The sequence below is a fragment of the Pagrus pagrus genome (assembly GCF_965226575.1).
Source record: "Pagrus pagrus genome assembly, chromosome: 9".
NCBI classification, from domain to species: domain Eukaryota; kingdom Metazoa; phylum Chordata; class Actinopteri; order Spariformes; family Sparidae; genus Pagrus; species Pagrus pagrus.
The window spans coordinates 28,574,416-28,587,755 of record NC_140193.1 but is presented as its reverse complement, the minus strand read 5'-3'; the positions used below and the strand labels follow the sequence as shown (position 1 = coordinate 28,587,755).

Sequence of the window (13,340 nt, the reverse complement as noted above, 5' to 3'; positions counted from 1 at the left end):
ATGCATTTGGATAGAACTACAATCAGTTACAACAGTGGAAGCGTGGGACGTGTGAATTTTCAAATCTGGACCAGCAATGCTCCTGTCAGTCATCATATCAAACCTGCCCCATCATAGATAAATTGATGTGATTGGCCAGTCATAACCAGGACGAAGGAAGAATCTCTCTGAGTTGGAGGGTGGCCAGATGCATCTGTCAGAGCAAATGAAACATGAGCTTGAAGATTCATCAGGTTCACAGTTTAACAGAGGAACAATGTTTGGCTTTCTGTTGGCTCTAACAAGTGCACAATAACTTTTGAATTGTAGCTGTAGCGCCCAGTATACCACATCAACTGACATAAAGACCTCTTAAAAATCAGATGGTCTTACATTTTTATTTTTACCAAGAGAGAGTTAGAGTAGAGTTCCCCTATGGCTCTCAAATAACAACCAGAACTGCTGGGTTAGGCCCTGTCAGGCACCGAGTGAGAAATATTAAATCCTGCCTACCACAAAGGATAATCAAGACGGGCCAGGATAGCATTAACATATCTGACAACATGTATGCTATAAACATGCCACTCTGACAGGCTGTAGAGGGGAAGGTTGGGGAAAGATATTTTGGATGTCGTGCAGCAAATGGCCACAGATCGGATTCAAACCCTGGCGATATCAGGTAACAGGGAAGCTACCAATTCTAGTGCTCCCTGTAATGAGACACTTAGTGGTTTTCAATTAAGATCTTGCAGATATATCTTTGTATTTATTGTCCTGTATATTATCAATTAAGGACTGTAACTTCTGTCTTTCACATGAAATATGACACATGACAACAATAGCCAGCATGTTAGTAAAGAATCAAACAACAGACTGTTTGAACACTGGTTGAGGTGCTGTGGCCTAGATGAGCTGCATGTCTGAACAGTGGCTTATGATACAATAGTTCCTGATACAGTGGCCTTAAAAGTGGAATGTCATTTCACAAAGAAAAGCCATGACACAGTTGTTGTTTCAGAGGCTTTTATTGCTAACGAGAGAGTTCCAGATAAAACACACTCTCCATCTGTCTTCCTCCAAGAGGCCCTCAGGCCGCTCATATAGTTTTACTCCAAACAGCAACCTTTGACATCTGCATTTTCAGCCCATCCAGGATGTTTTTACCAAAACATTCCCAGTAACATAATCGCCTCAGCTTCTAACGACTCGCACATCTGACCACTGGATGTTGTTCTGCAGCAGAGGAGCTCACGCCTCGACCTTTAGTCAAATCTTCCCAATGCTGAGTGAAAACTGAATACAAAATATACTGTAATTCTTGGGAGAAATGAAAGTAATGCTTCGTTAACAACAATGAAGAAAAGTGATGTCATTGTCGTCAACTGTTCCTACTGCTCCTATTTGAGTTATGACATCAAGTCAAAGTCAATGTTTCTCCAGACTTTAGCAACAGGTGCAGATACATGAGATTAATGTACATGAGTGTGACAAGAAAGTATGTTGATAATGAGTTCACTGTCAGGTGTCTTGAGTCTGATTGTTCGTCTGTGTTTCTGTCTGTGTGTCGAGACTTTTCTGCTGTTTCATCCACATGGCCGCATACACTCCTCCCTGGACCAGCAGCTCCTCGTGTCTGATAGGAACAGAAAGGGGAGAATTGAGACAAGAAGAACATTACAAAAATTACCAAAACCACATGATCAAAAAGGGTCAGTAATCCTTCTCTGCCTGCATGATTCTGATTCCCTGCTGACACATTCATGTAAATTTCACTTTCCTCTGTATATACATATACACAGAATGTCCTGTTTCCTTCTGCTACTGCTTCAGAGATTCTTCCCAGAAAAGTGACGGACACAAAGCCAGGCTGTGTTTACATGGCAGCTCCTTAAAGTTTTTTGTTTATAATTTTTTTATTTTTAAAACAAATAGCATGGGACAGCAGAGAACCCAATTTGGATTTCAAAAATGTCATGATGCTTCCTCCCAGCTCTTGAACGCGACGACAAAACAAACAAAAGAACAAACATAAAGTAAGAAAATGTAAGAGGACAACCCGGTTGTCTAAATATAAACTTCATGTAAAACAAATTTTCATTAGCAAATACAATTCGTAGGAAATGTAATGGCGTCAGGGCTACGTATTTGTTTTTGACATAACAAGGAAATCTTTGTATTGTACAGGCCTGCAAACTGGCACACACATTTTTTTTTGTTTTGAACGAATCTGTAAAACATTCATTGTCACCTCATACTTCTTCTGTTTAATCCACTGTTGTGAGGGATGAAAAGATTAAATAAAAGGACACGTGTTTTGAGAAAAGGATGGAAATTCTAGTGAAAGAAGAGCAGGCAGGGGAGAAGGTGGGCCACTCATAATGTCTTGTGACACCAGAGCTGCTTTAAAAACAAAGTTTAGCTGTCATCCTGCAGACTTTAACCAACTTTACTATGAATTAATAAAACCACATGTCTGTTACTGTCTGGACTGCCAGACAGAGAGGGAGAGAGAGAGAAACAGCGAGGGTCAGAAATAGAGGATACAGAGAAAATGAGCAAGATACTGAGAGAAAGAGTGGGAACAGGTTAAAGCAGAGGAAACAAAGACAAGCGCAGAGAGACAACAGAAGGGGAGGGGGAATAAAGAGAGACATGGGCAGAGAGAGTGAAAGAGAAGGTCAAAAGATGAATCTGAGGAAAGAAGATGAAGGAAATAGAAATATTACAGGCTTGTCTAATTCATCTTACAGGTCCAGTGCACAGGATTTAGAGTCATCTACTGACAGAAATGAATTGTAATATTCATAATCATGTTTTCATCAGTGTTTAATCGCCTGATATTAAGAATCACTGTGTTCTTATTCTATGTTTCTACAGTAGCCAAGAACAGAAAAAAACTGTGGAGGCAGCCTTTTAATGTTTTTCATGTTTTTTAGCAGCCAACATAGTGGAGGCTGAGACGAGGGGAGTTCATTTGGTTGCAATATACAAGCTAAGAATCACGATGGACACATGATTCAAAACTGATGCAGCAGAGATATTGTCTTTTTTATTCCACAAATTCTTCTCTTCCAAACTTGGTGACTACATCACGAACAATTCAACCTGACAGTCAGCAGTTCTGTTGGAGATATGAGTGTGTTATGCTAGTAGCAGCTAATGTAGCCTCGTGCTGCTAGCTTAGAAGCAGGGTCTGTATTAGTGGGTGGAGCGTCAGGATGTTGCATGCAATGCATCCTGGTACATGTAGGCAGGCTGTGCAAGGAGGAAAACTCTAATAACCCAACTTTCTCTTTCAAGACACCACGCAATGGGGATTTTATTAACATGTAAATGATAATAAAAAATGTTGACAACAGTGTGGGAGGAGACAGAAGCCAAGTTTACCCATCTGACACTCAGCAGAGCAGCTGGACTGTGTCTGTCCCACTGCTTAACACATGCTGGCAGACAGAGACAACAGGACAACAAAGAAGAAGGGATTTTCAGTATGGATGAGTTAGTTAGTTAGTTTGTTGGTGTTGTATTTTCATGTAAACAGTGATCAGAATTAGCCAGACACAGTCCTCGTAAAGAATGTTAAGCAGGAGGACAGCCTGAGGACGGGATGAGGCCTCTTCCTGTCCCTGCATCATGATATACTCACACTCTTTGTGGCAGAAACAGTTTGTATTCTGACACCGGAGGTTAAATGGGCCGACTGGTGTTTACATCACAGTGTAGATCAAAAGACAAATGGTTTTTGGTTGGTGGCTCTCACACATGCCTGCAGGGACAACTGAAGTCCATGCATGTGTTTACCCTCTACGCCCTTGTGTTCTTGTTGATGTGCAAGTGACATTCAGTTGCAGGATCTACGTTTAGCAGATTTTTATTTTAGAAAGTGACATATGTCACTTCCTGTGTCTCTTGTTTGCCACTGCCTGTGTGTGTCCAAATGTGACCCCAGTGAGTGACAAAGGAAGTCTTCATAACAGATCCTATATCAAAGGACTGTACGCATCGGCAGGCAAGTGGCAGCTCAGCGGTGTGTGTGTGTGTATGTGTGCCTCTGGGGCTGATACCAGAAGGTTTAAGGGTCACACACAAAAACACACTCTGAGGTTTTGATCCAAAGATAACAAATTTGAAAGCACTTAAGACACACAATCACTCAGGCGTCACACACACACACACACACACACACACACACACGCACACGCACACACACACACACACACACACACACACACACACAGAGGATGGCATCAAAATATCCTGATAGTCCACTTGCCACTCAAATAATCCTTTACTTGTGTGTATTGCTGAATAAACAGGCTTACCTCCCTCTCTCTGCTATCTGTCCATTGTGAAGCACCAGGATCTGGTCTGCTGCGACGATGGTGGACAGCCTGCAACATCATACAAACATTACTCCTCTTTGTATAGTGATTTATCAGGCATTTAATAAAAACATCATAATGATAATAGACTATTAAGACATAGAATACTAGTAAAATTCTTTCAGTTGTCACCGAAGATAATCTAAATACAGGCTTTATTTCCAGGTAGCATGTTTGAGCCCCTTCAGACTGCATCTCCGATTAAGTTTCAGGGTTTGCCAGGTGGTTGTGGAGAAAAACTCTATAGTTGAGTCTGACAATTTGATTTAGTGATGTCACACCCAAAACTACTAAGTTATCAATGAGGGGGAGGATCTGAAACATATTTAGAGTTCAAAATCACTTCAAACCTGGAACACACCACACATACAGATGTGAATGCAAATCTGTTGTGCATTAAACTGTGTCAGTGCAACACAATACCCAGGCATCAACATGTCAGCAACATCTTCTCAATCAGCAAAAGCTTCCCATACTTTGTCTTTTCAACATAACTTCTACTTGTTGCGCTGATGTCTGCAAGATGTGTGCGTGCTATCTGGGCTGTTGTTGTTTGGAAGAATCCAAACAAGTCTACTCCCATTTTGCTTGAGTAATGTGGCTACTTCCAGTCTGGGGCGATGTTGGACTAATGCTGTAATATTGAGAAACAGTCAAGAGATATTGTGTGGCCTCATTTGAAGCCAACTAAATAATGAATAGAAGGTCTGATGCCTTAAAATGCTGCTTTGTGTCGATACTGCAGTGCTAGCTCAGTTTGCATTAGCTTTGTTGTTTGTACGAAGCCCATTTTGCTCTGAGTTGCTCAGCTTCATGTTTGTGTTGCTGCTGTTTGATTGACCTGAGGTGAGGTGAAGCTAACTGGAAGCTAAAAACACCAGCAGAGCTGACTGGAGACACAGTGAGTGGTGTTGGCTCAGGCTTGCGTAGCTGACCAATCAGAGCAGGCTGGGCTTTTCAGGAGGGGGGACCTTAAGGAGAACAGGGCTAAATAAAAACGTTTCAGACAGAGGATGAATATGGTGCTGCAACTATGGACAGTATGAGAAAAAAATGGACATTAAAGCATGTACATCTATACTAGCAGAAACATGAAATTAAAAATATAAATCTGAAAATGAACATGTCTCCTTTCACAATAGAAATAATGGCCAGGGCTATGAAGACAGTATCTCAGTTGGAATACGTCAGAAATGTTCTTTAAACACTTAAATGTGTCACAGAGTGCACAGGAGGAAGCAGATCAAAGACCAATCACCGCTTCACAGGACTGGAACGACAGAGTAGAGAAGAGGGAGAGGAAGACAGATAGATCTCCAGTGGTGCCAGAGGTCAGGAAAAGGGGGATAAGATGAGGTAAAGGGAAAGAGGGAGACGTATAGTGTCGAATGAGAGGGCGGGAGGAGTAATGTGCGGGTAGATGTTAAGTATGTTCAGCTGTCTTATAAAAGTAAAATACTCATTCCTCAGTAATCACTAACAGAAATACATAAACACAGTCATTCACTTCAGTTCTGTCATTTCTGTCATACACGTGCAACGAACTGACACACACGCACACACACACACACACTCACAGCTGAGTATGTCGTTCTGGGTTGGAGAACTCTGTATGAACTTGTCTGTAAATTATTAAAGTTAATGTTTACGAACAGTCTCTGATGAGAGTCTGATTGAAGCCACACTCTGTGATCTAAATGGCTCTCAGCTCCGGACTCAACTTGAAGATTTGACCCGATGGAGAAAAAATATTTCCAAGGTGTTGGAAGATGCACAGATGTGAGTTGTCCATGGATGTGAAATTTTCAGTGTTTTTCCTTAAGAAATGAATATTTTTAGGGATAAACAGTTGAATCTTAAAATAGGCTTTTGAGCGAGGGGGACATGTCACCCCCATCCCCAGTGGAAATCATTCCCTTGCACACAATGTTGTACGCAGGACAGAGAAACGGGTTCTGCAAACCATAGAGCTCATACCTCTCCAAACTGCTGAATGTCACTTTAAGCTTCAGCAGAGCCACCACTCCGCTTTAATGTCATCGAGGCTATCTTTGGACGTCCACCTTCAATATTTGATAGAAAACCTCGGTCAAAGGTAGAAATATCTCTCCTCATAGACTGCAGACGTCAGTGGGTTTTTTCTCCACTCATTCAGGCTTCACAGCAAGAAGAATCCAGTGTGTTTACAAGCAGGCAGTATACCTAGGGTATATATGTCATGTCCTGTTTTTAAAGGTTAGGTTCAGGATAAACTTTATACTGCACATTTTCTCCTTGGCTGGGAGGCAGTGAAGGGTAAAATCACATCAGCTTATGTTAACCATGTTTCTTGACCAGACGTTAATGTTAATGAAAAAATTCATAATGTGCCAATACCAAGTAATGACAAAAGAATAACAAAACAGTTCCATAAGATCTGAAATGACTCTGAGACAAAAAATCACGTTTTGTATATATATGATGTGCAGAATAGACTGGGCTTTAATAAGGGAATGAGAGTATGAACAACAGGAATCCAACACAAGATCTCTTAGTCCCATTATAATAATACTTATTTTATTATTATGTAATTTTTATGTTTTTAGTCCAGCTTCAGTAAATATATGCTATTCTGTTATCAACAGACAATGCCATAATTCATATGTCATAGCAGGAAAAGCACGGGTGGTTTAACTCTAACATTACTGATGGCTGATTTGCATTTAGATGTAGTTCCAGGCCTGGCTCACTGACACTGATTACTGCAACACAACTATCGTTTGTATTATAAGTTACACCTGTGCCTTGTGCTTTTCCTTCCTGCCATAAAAAGCATGCTATGAGAAAGGTTTAAGAGGTCCAATGACTGTACAGTTCAGGTTCAGCTTATTTAAACATGGGTCCCTCTTGTCAGTGATAATGCCCGATGAGGTGCAATATAGGAATAAATGGATGAGGTTGGAACTAAAACCCTCCAACGCACAGCTGAGGTCAGTTGCCCCTGCGGAGACACCTCGAAGGGAATTATCCTGCTTATACCATGGTCACTTGCCGAAGAAAACAATATTAAAACCATTAAACGTACAATATGTAACTACTGCTAGGGGGCTGCTAGGGGGCTCTCTATCAAAAGATGTTTGCCAAGTGTTGTGTGAAGGGCTGAGCAGAGGTGAGTCTGGATTAGAGCCAGAACCTGTGGAGAATAAACACCTGGAGTCACTTCATATTCTGCCCCAACACAGAACCGTTTAGCACCGGGAGGAGAGCTCAGAGATTACTCTCTAACTTTTGGGATTAAAAAGTGGATTTATCTTCACTCCCATTTATGGAGAGGAGAGGGAAAAATAAAGAGAGACAACCAGAGTCTCTGTTGAGTAATGTGCTGAATTCACAGAGCCTTGTCTTGCCATCAAACTTGCTTCACTGTTTATGCATACACCATTACACAACCACCACTGCTGGTGAAAATCTATCTGATGTGACTCAGGCACAACTGTTCACAGATGAGGTCATGTTTAAAGTCTTATTCGTGTTATATTTAGTCTCATTTGCCAGCTTCCCTATCCCAGAGGTAGCCATAGGCTTGGATAGGTGACCAAATGAAACAAACCGTTTTGAACTAAGTAAACTTGTGGGTTTCTCTGATGTTTATTGTCATGCTTGGACCTTTTGAAGTGAGCTAGGCTAACTTACTTCGTCTGGATGTACGTGGGTGGAAATCACACAACAAGGAATCTTCTGTTTGTGAACTTTACTGAACTTTGGCAGGTGGGTACACAATATACAGCCATTTACACCAGTGAAGGCAGCTATGCTGTGTTGTGGACTCTAGCTCAGGCACAGAACAGCAAGCTAGCACTGTCCATGCCGTGAGCACCATTCAACCTTAACTAACAAACTCTTGTGGATTTCGGCTACGCCTTTTCTGCGTGATTGTGTCATGTTCACTGACCAATCAACATGCTACATTGAGCAACAAGCAACACATTTCGTAAGGAGAGGGAGGAGGCACAAACTTTGCCATTGTTAATTGCCTTACACTACCCCCCCTCCAGGAATCCCTTCTGTACAGGTGACTCAAATGAACAGAAACTAAATTATTACGGTTAGCTTACATCACAATTTTGGCAATCTCAAAACACTTATAGTTAAATGGCAGTAAAACACTCCGTCTTGCTGTAATCGCTCTCTTAAGTTCAAATGTTTTAATGTAAACCCTTAACTTAATCGTAGATGAATTAACAAATCTACTAAACAGTCTCTTTTTTAATAACTAATTCCTGAATCTCTCTGGCTTTTAACACTGCATCCACTGGAAGTTTAACAGTCTTTTCTGGAATGTCTTTGACCTCTCGTCTTTTTTCCTGCTGACTTCTTGGAGCTTCAGACTGAGGCGTTTCCTCTTGATCGCATGACTCTTGAGAAGCTCCTTCCTCTGCTGGATTTTTATCTTTGTCTTTTTGTAGTGGCAGCTCTGGTACCAACGACACATCTTCAGATAGCTGTATAACTGGCTCTTGGCACCACTGCAGCACTCGGCTCCTTTGACGTTTGACCCAAGCAGGAACCACTTCACTATCGTATGGTTTAAGCTGATAATAACGCATTATCTTGCTGCACTTCCACCCTTGAATCTCATAGAAGAAAGGACCACCGCATGTGGAAGCAATCAAGGGGCCCGTCTTGGGGCCTTTCTTTTTAGTGTCATTCTTTACATACACCAAATCTCCAACAATGTAGGTGTTTTCTTGTGCTCGAACATTGTAAATCCTCTTTTGACATTCTTGTGCAGTGCAGAGATGCTTTCTCGCTGTGTTTTGTGCTTCCTGTAGTCCTTCTCCCAGGTTGTAAAGGAAATCTGCTACCCCCATTCAGTCAGATTTGAGTGCTGCAGCACCAGACTGGATATCCTGTGGGCGATTAACTTCTCTGTCGAGCATGAGCCTGTTTGCTGTGAACCCCATAACTGCATGGCGTGAACTGCGGTAGGCTGAGGTAAGTAGCGGCAGATGCTCGTCCCAGTTCTTTTGGTTCTGATTCACATAGCACCAGATCATCTGGAGCAAGGTTCTCTTGAACCCCTCCACTTGTCCGTTAGAGGCAGGATGGTAGGGGGTAATACTTGTCTTTTTGATCTGCAGAGCTTGCATATACTCTGAAACATGGAACTCTCAAAATTGCAACCCTGGTCGGTATGCAACTCGAGGGGGGCTCCATATTGAGCAACAAAGTTGTACACAAGCTTCCTTGCTGTCATCTCAGCCCCTTGGTCAGGAACAGAAAAGGCTTTGACCCATCGGATAAACTGGTCAATTATTAATTCATTTATTTAATTTTTTTTTTTGGCCTTTGTATGGCTTTATTGATAGGAAAGCTTCAGAGAGATGACAGGAAACAGGGTGAGAGAGGGGGGGTTGACATGCAGCAAAGGGCCCAGGCCAGACTTGAACCCTGGGCCCTGCACGAGGGCAAAGCCTCTGCAACATCATCTTCAAATGTTGCCCAGTGCTCTTGAAGCCTTTGGCAGTACTTACATCCTTGACATGGCAGGTCGGACAAGTTCTTCCCAGCATGCTAACAGTCACATTCGATTGAATGTGCTTTGGTTCGCCGTGACATGGCATCAGCACTGGAGTGTTGGCGGGCTGCTCGGTGCTTAATGTGGAAATCATATTGGCTCAACTCCTCCAACCAGCGAGCCAACTGACCTTCAGTGTATTTGAACTGAAAAAGCCAGGTGAGACTGCCATGATCTGTTCGCAGCAGGAACTACCCCAGTAGGTAGTGGCAGAATTGACGGGTATAGCAGACGACAGCAAGTAACTCACGTCTGGTGACACAGTACCTCTGTTGAGCTGGTGTAAAGTGGCTGCTGGCGTATGTTAGAACCTGCTCTTCTCCCGACTGGTGTTGTGACAGAACGGCTCCAATACTGTGGCTCAAAGCATCAGTGTTGATGTACTTGCCTCCAACAGTGGGGTATCCCAGCACTGGTGTAGTTGTTAGTTTCTCCTTGAGCTGTGTAAAAGCATCCTGGTGCTCATCTGTCCACAGGAATGTAGCCCCCTTCTTTAGAAGGCTGTGGAGAGGGATTGCCAGTTGCCGGCTGGAACAAACAGTAGTAGTTACACAGCCCAAGAAAAGCTTGCAGCTCCTTCAGGTTTTTGGGGGGTTCCCAGAGCTGGGTTTGGGCGGATCCTGTAACCACTTACAACGTGGCCCAGGAAGAGGACTCCCTCTTGAAGCAAGTGACATTTAGACGGCTTCAGCTTCAATCCATAGCTGTGGAGACACTTGAAGACCTGCGCAAGCCGGTCCAGGCTTTCATCCAATCCTCTACCAAGGATAATGAAATCTTCAAGGTAGATCAGCAATATTTCCCACTTAAGTCTCCTGAGGACACGCTCCATCGCTCTCTGAAATGTACTTGGGGCGTTGCAGAGCCTGAATGGCATGAGGGTGTACTCATAGACTAGGGCTGGGTATTGTTAAGAATCTCACGATTCGATTTGATTTGTTTCGTTAGGTCACGATTCAATTCGATATCGATTCGATTCGATATTGATTGAAATGCTTCGATATCAATTCAGTATCAAGTAGAAATACACAAGTAAGAGTACCAGAATTTTTTTTAAAATAATTATTTATTTAGTTTCATGCCTTATGAACAGCCATGGTATAACTCATAGCATGACAAAACATGACACTGCTTTAACACTGAACTACAGTGCATGTAAATTTAGATTATGTGTTTCTTTCCTCCTGGAAATTGTAAAATAACTCATAACATTTTCAGTAATAAAACATTAGCTCAATAATACTAGTATATGGTGTGTACAAAAGTATAGAAAAAAAATGACTGTACTGTATTAACACTGAACTAAAGTGCATGTAACTTAAATTATGTATTTCTTTATTATTTATTATTTCCGCTTGGAAACTGTAAATAAATAACTCATAGCATTTTGGGGCAAAAAAACAAACATCTGAACATCAGCACAATAATAACAGTATGGTATACAAAAGTTAAAAATAATATATATATATGTATATATATATATATATATATATATATATATATATGACAGTGCTGTATTAAATGTGATGTATTTATACTTAAATCATGTACAGTATTTCTTTCTTTCTTCTGAGCTCACATGACAATGAGAGGTAATAGTTACGTAGGAGTCCGTCGCTCTCGACGTCCAACCATCACATGTAACAGACACTCTCTCTGTCAATTTCAACGACTCCAAAACCACAGCCGAAGATGATGGTGTAATGACACGTGCTTTAAGCATGGCTTAAAGATGCGTTTCCTCTTCACTTTGGAATCGAAGAGGTGTCCTTCTCATTAGCTGGCGCACAGGCTTAGCCGGTCCAGTGTCCATTGTGTGCTTGACAGCAGACAGGTAACCCAGGTCAGAATCACTTTTGGCAAAGAGGGACTGGTAAGTTAACAGCTGCTGTATAAAACATTGTTGTTGCTCCTCATCCAGTGTCTCACTAGTAGCACCAACCAGGTCGTTGAGATGCTCAGTTAGATCACCAGTGATGGTGCACTCTGACTCCTTCTCCACACTTGGCACTGTACTTTGCTCAGGTGAACAACTGTGGCTCGGGGGCACCCACTGCCATCAGTGTATGTATGATTTACTCTAAGTCCTTTTGGACAAAAGCGTCTGCAAAATGCCCTAAATGAACATGCTCTTCAGGATAAGCTTCAACTAAACCAAGGCATGCTTCTTTACGCAGAGCAGAGTTGCTGGTCGAGAAGTTGTATAACCTGACTGGCACTTGCTTCTCCATGTTGGTAGCAAAACTTCCGGAGGCTACAGCTCCTGTGATGTTTAAAAGCTCTAGTATCGCTTTGGCCTTCCACATTGCCCCACACTACACATTCAGATGTTGGTGGTATGGTGGTGTTCTCTCCTTGAGTCACTCTGGCAACACAATAGTCTAATCCATTCCCCCTTACTATTTCGGAGGGCACAAGTTCGTAGCTAATGAAAACTTAGCCACAAGTGTGGATGACAACAGCATGAGCCTTTATCAGATCCAATCCCAGGATGACAGAGACACGTATGGGTGCTACGTGTACATCCCAGTCGATTGTTTTGGATCCAATTTTAAAGATGACATTGAGTCCATTTTTTGCCTTCGTGCCATTTTCCACTCCTGAGAAAGTAGGTCTTATGTAGGTTTGTCGGATCACCTCCACAGAAACTCTGATACAGCTCCTTAGAGATTACTGTTGTCTGAGCCCCAATGTCCACCACAGCCTGTGTTGGAATGCCGTTTACAGTCATAGGAATCTGTAGACTTGTTTTTGGTACAGCTAGGATGTAGCCCCTGCGGTTGGTGATCTGGATTTAGTGTACCTTCTGACCGCAACCGTTGGTCTGGGTCTTTGTCACTATGGTTACGTGCAGCTGTTGAGCTATGCGATCTTGTGCAGTCCCTCCTGAGGTGTCCTGGTTGCCCACGTTTAAAGCATGGACCAACTGCTCCACGGTTTTGGCTTGGAGACTGGGAGCACATTCAGCTGGGTTGCACCTGATGATGGTTTTGCTTCCTCTCTAGCAGCAGGGGAAGTGGTGTTGTCACTCTAGTTTATTGGTGCTCTGCATATGTAGACTGGAAATGTCTGCACCCTACGAGAGGTAGTAGTGAAGTCCCCACAGATGTCCCCATCGTCAGCCCAAGAAATGAGTCTTGCTCTGTTCTTTATTTCAGATTCTCGCCCCACAGTAGCTTTGGAGTTATGTTCATGAGCCTCTACACACTTTTGAGCCTCTGTAAGGGAGCATGGATCTCTGTTTATAACTTCATATGCCAATTTTTGATTTATGAGACCTTCAAGGAAGGCATCTGTTGCCAGTTGATCTTGCAGCTGAAGATCCACTCTTGGATATGCAAGTGTGATGAGACGTCGCACCTCTTCGGCAAATTCAGCTGACACCTCTCTACATCTACACAGTCTCATGTTCACTGACCAAC

At 42.5% G+C, this 13,340-nt stretch overlaps 1 protein-coding gene across 1 annotated transcript in view; it reads right to left on the bottom strand.

Moving 5' to 3' along the window:
• Positions 1-1,412: 1,412 nt before the first annotated feature.
• Positions 1,413-13,340, bottom strand: part of abcb6b (ATP binding cassette subfamily B member 6 (LAN blood group) b) — a gene marked incomplete at its 5' end in the record, with an annotated part of 53,675 nt that continues 41,747 nt past the window's right edge. The window contains 2 exons of the mRNA XM_084362682.1: positions 1,413-1,612; positions 4,302-4,370. Coding sequence (XP_084218808.1) covers positions 1,498-1,612; positions 4,302-4,370 — 184 coding nt within the window. The 3' untranslated portion in view covers positions 1,413-1,497. The remainder of the gene's footprint in view (positions 1,613-4,301; positions 4,371-13,340) is intronic.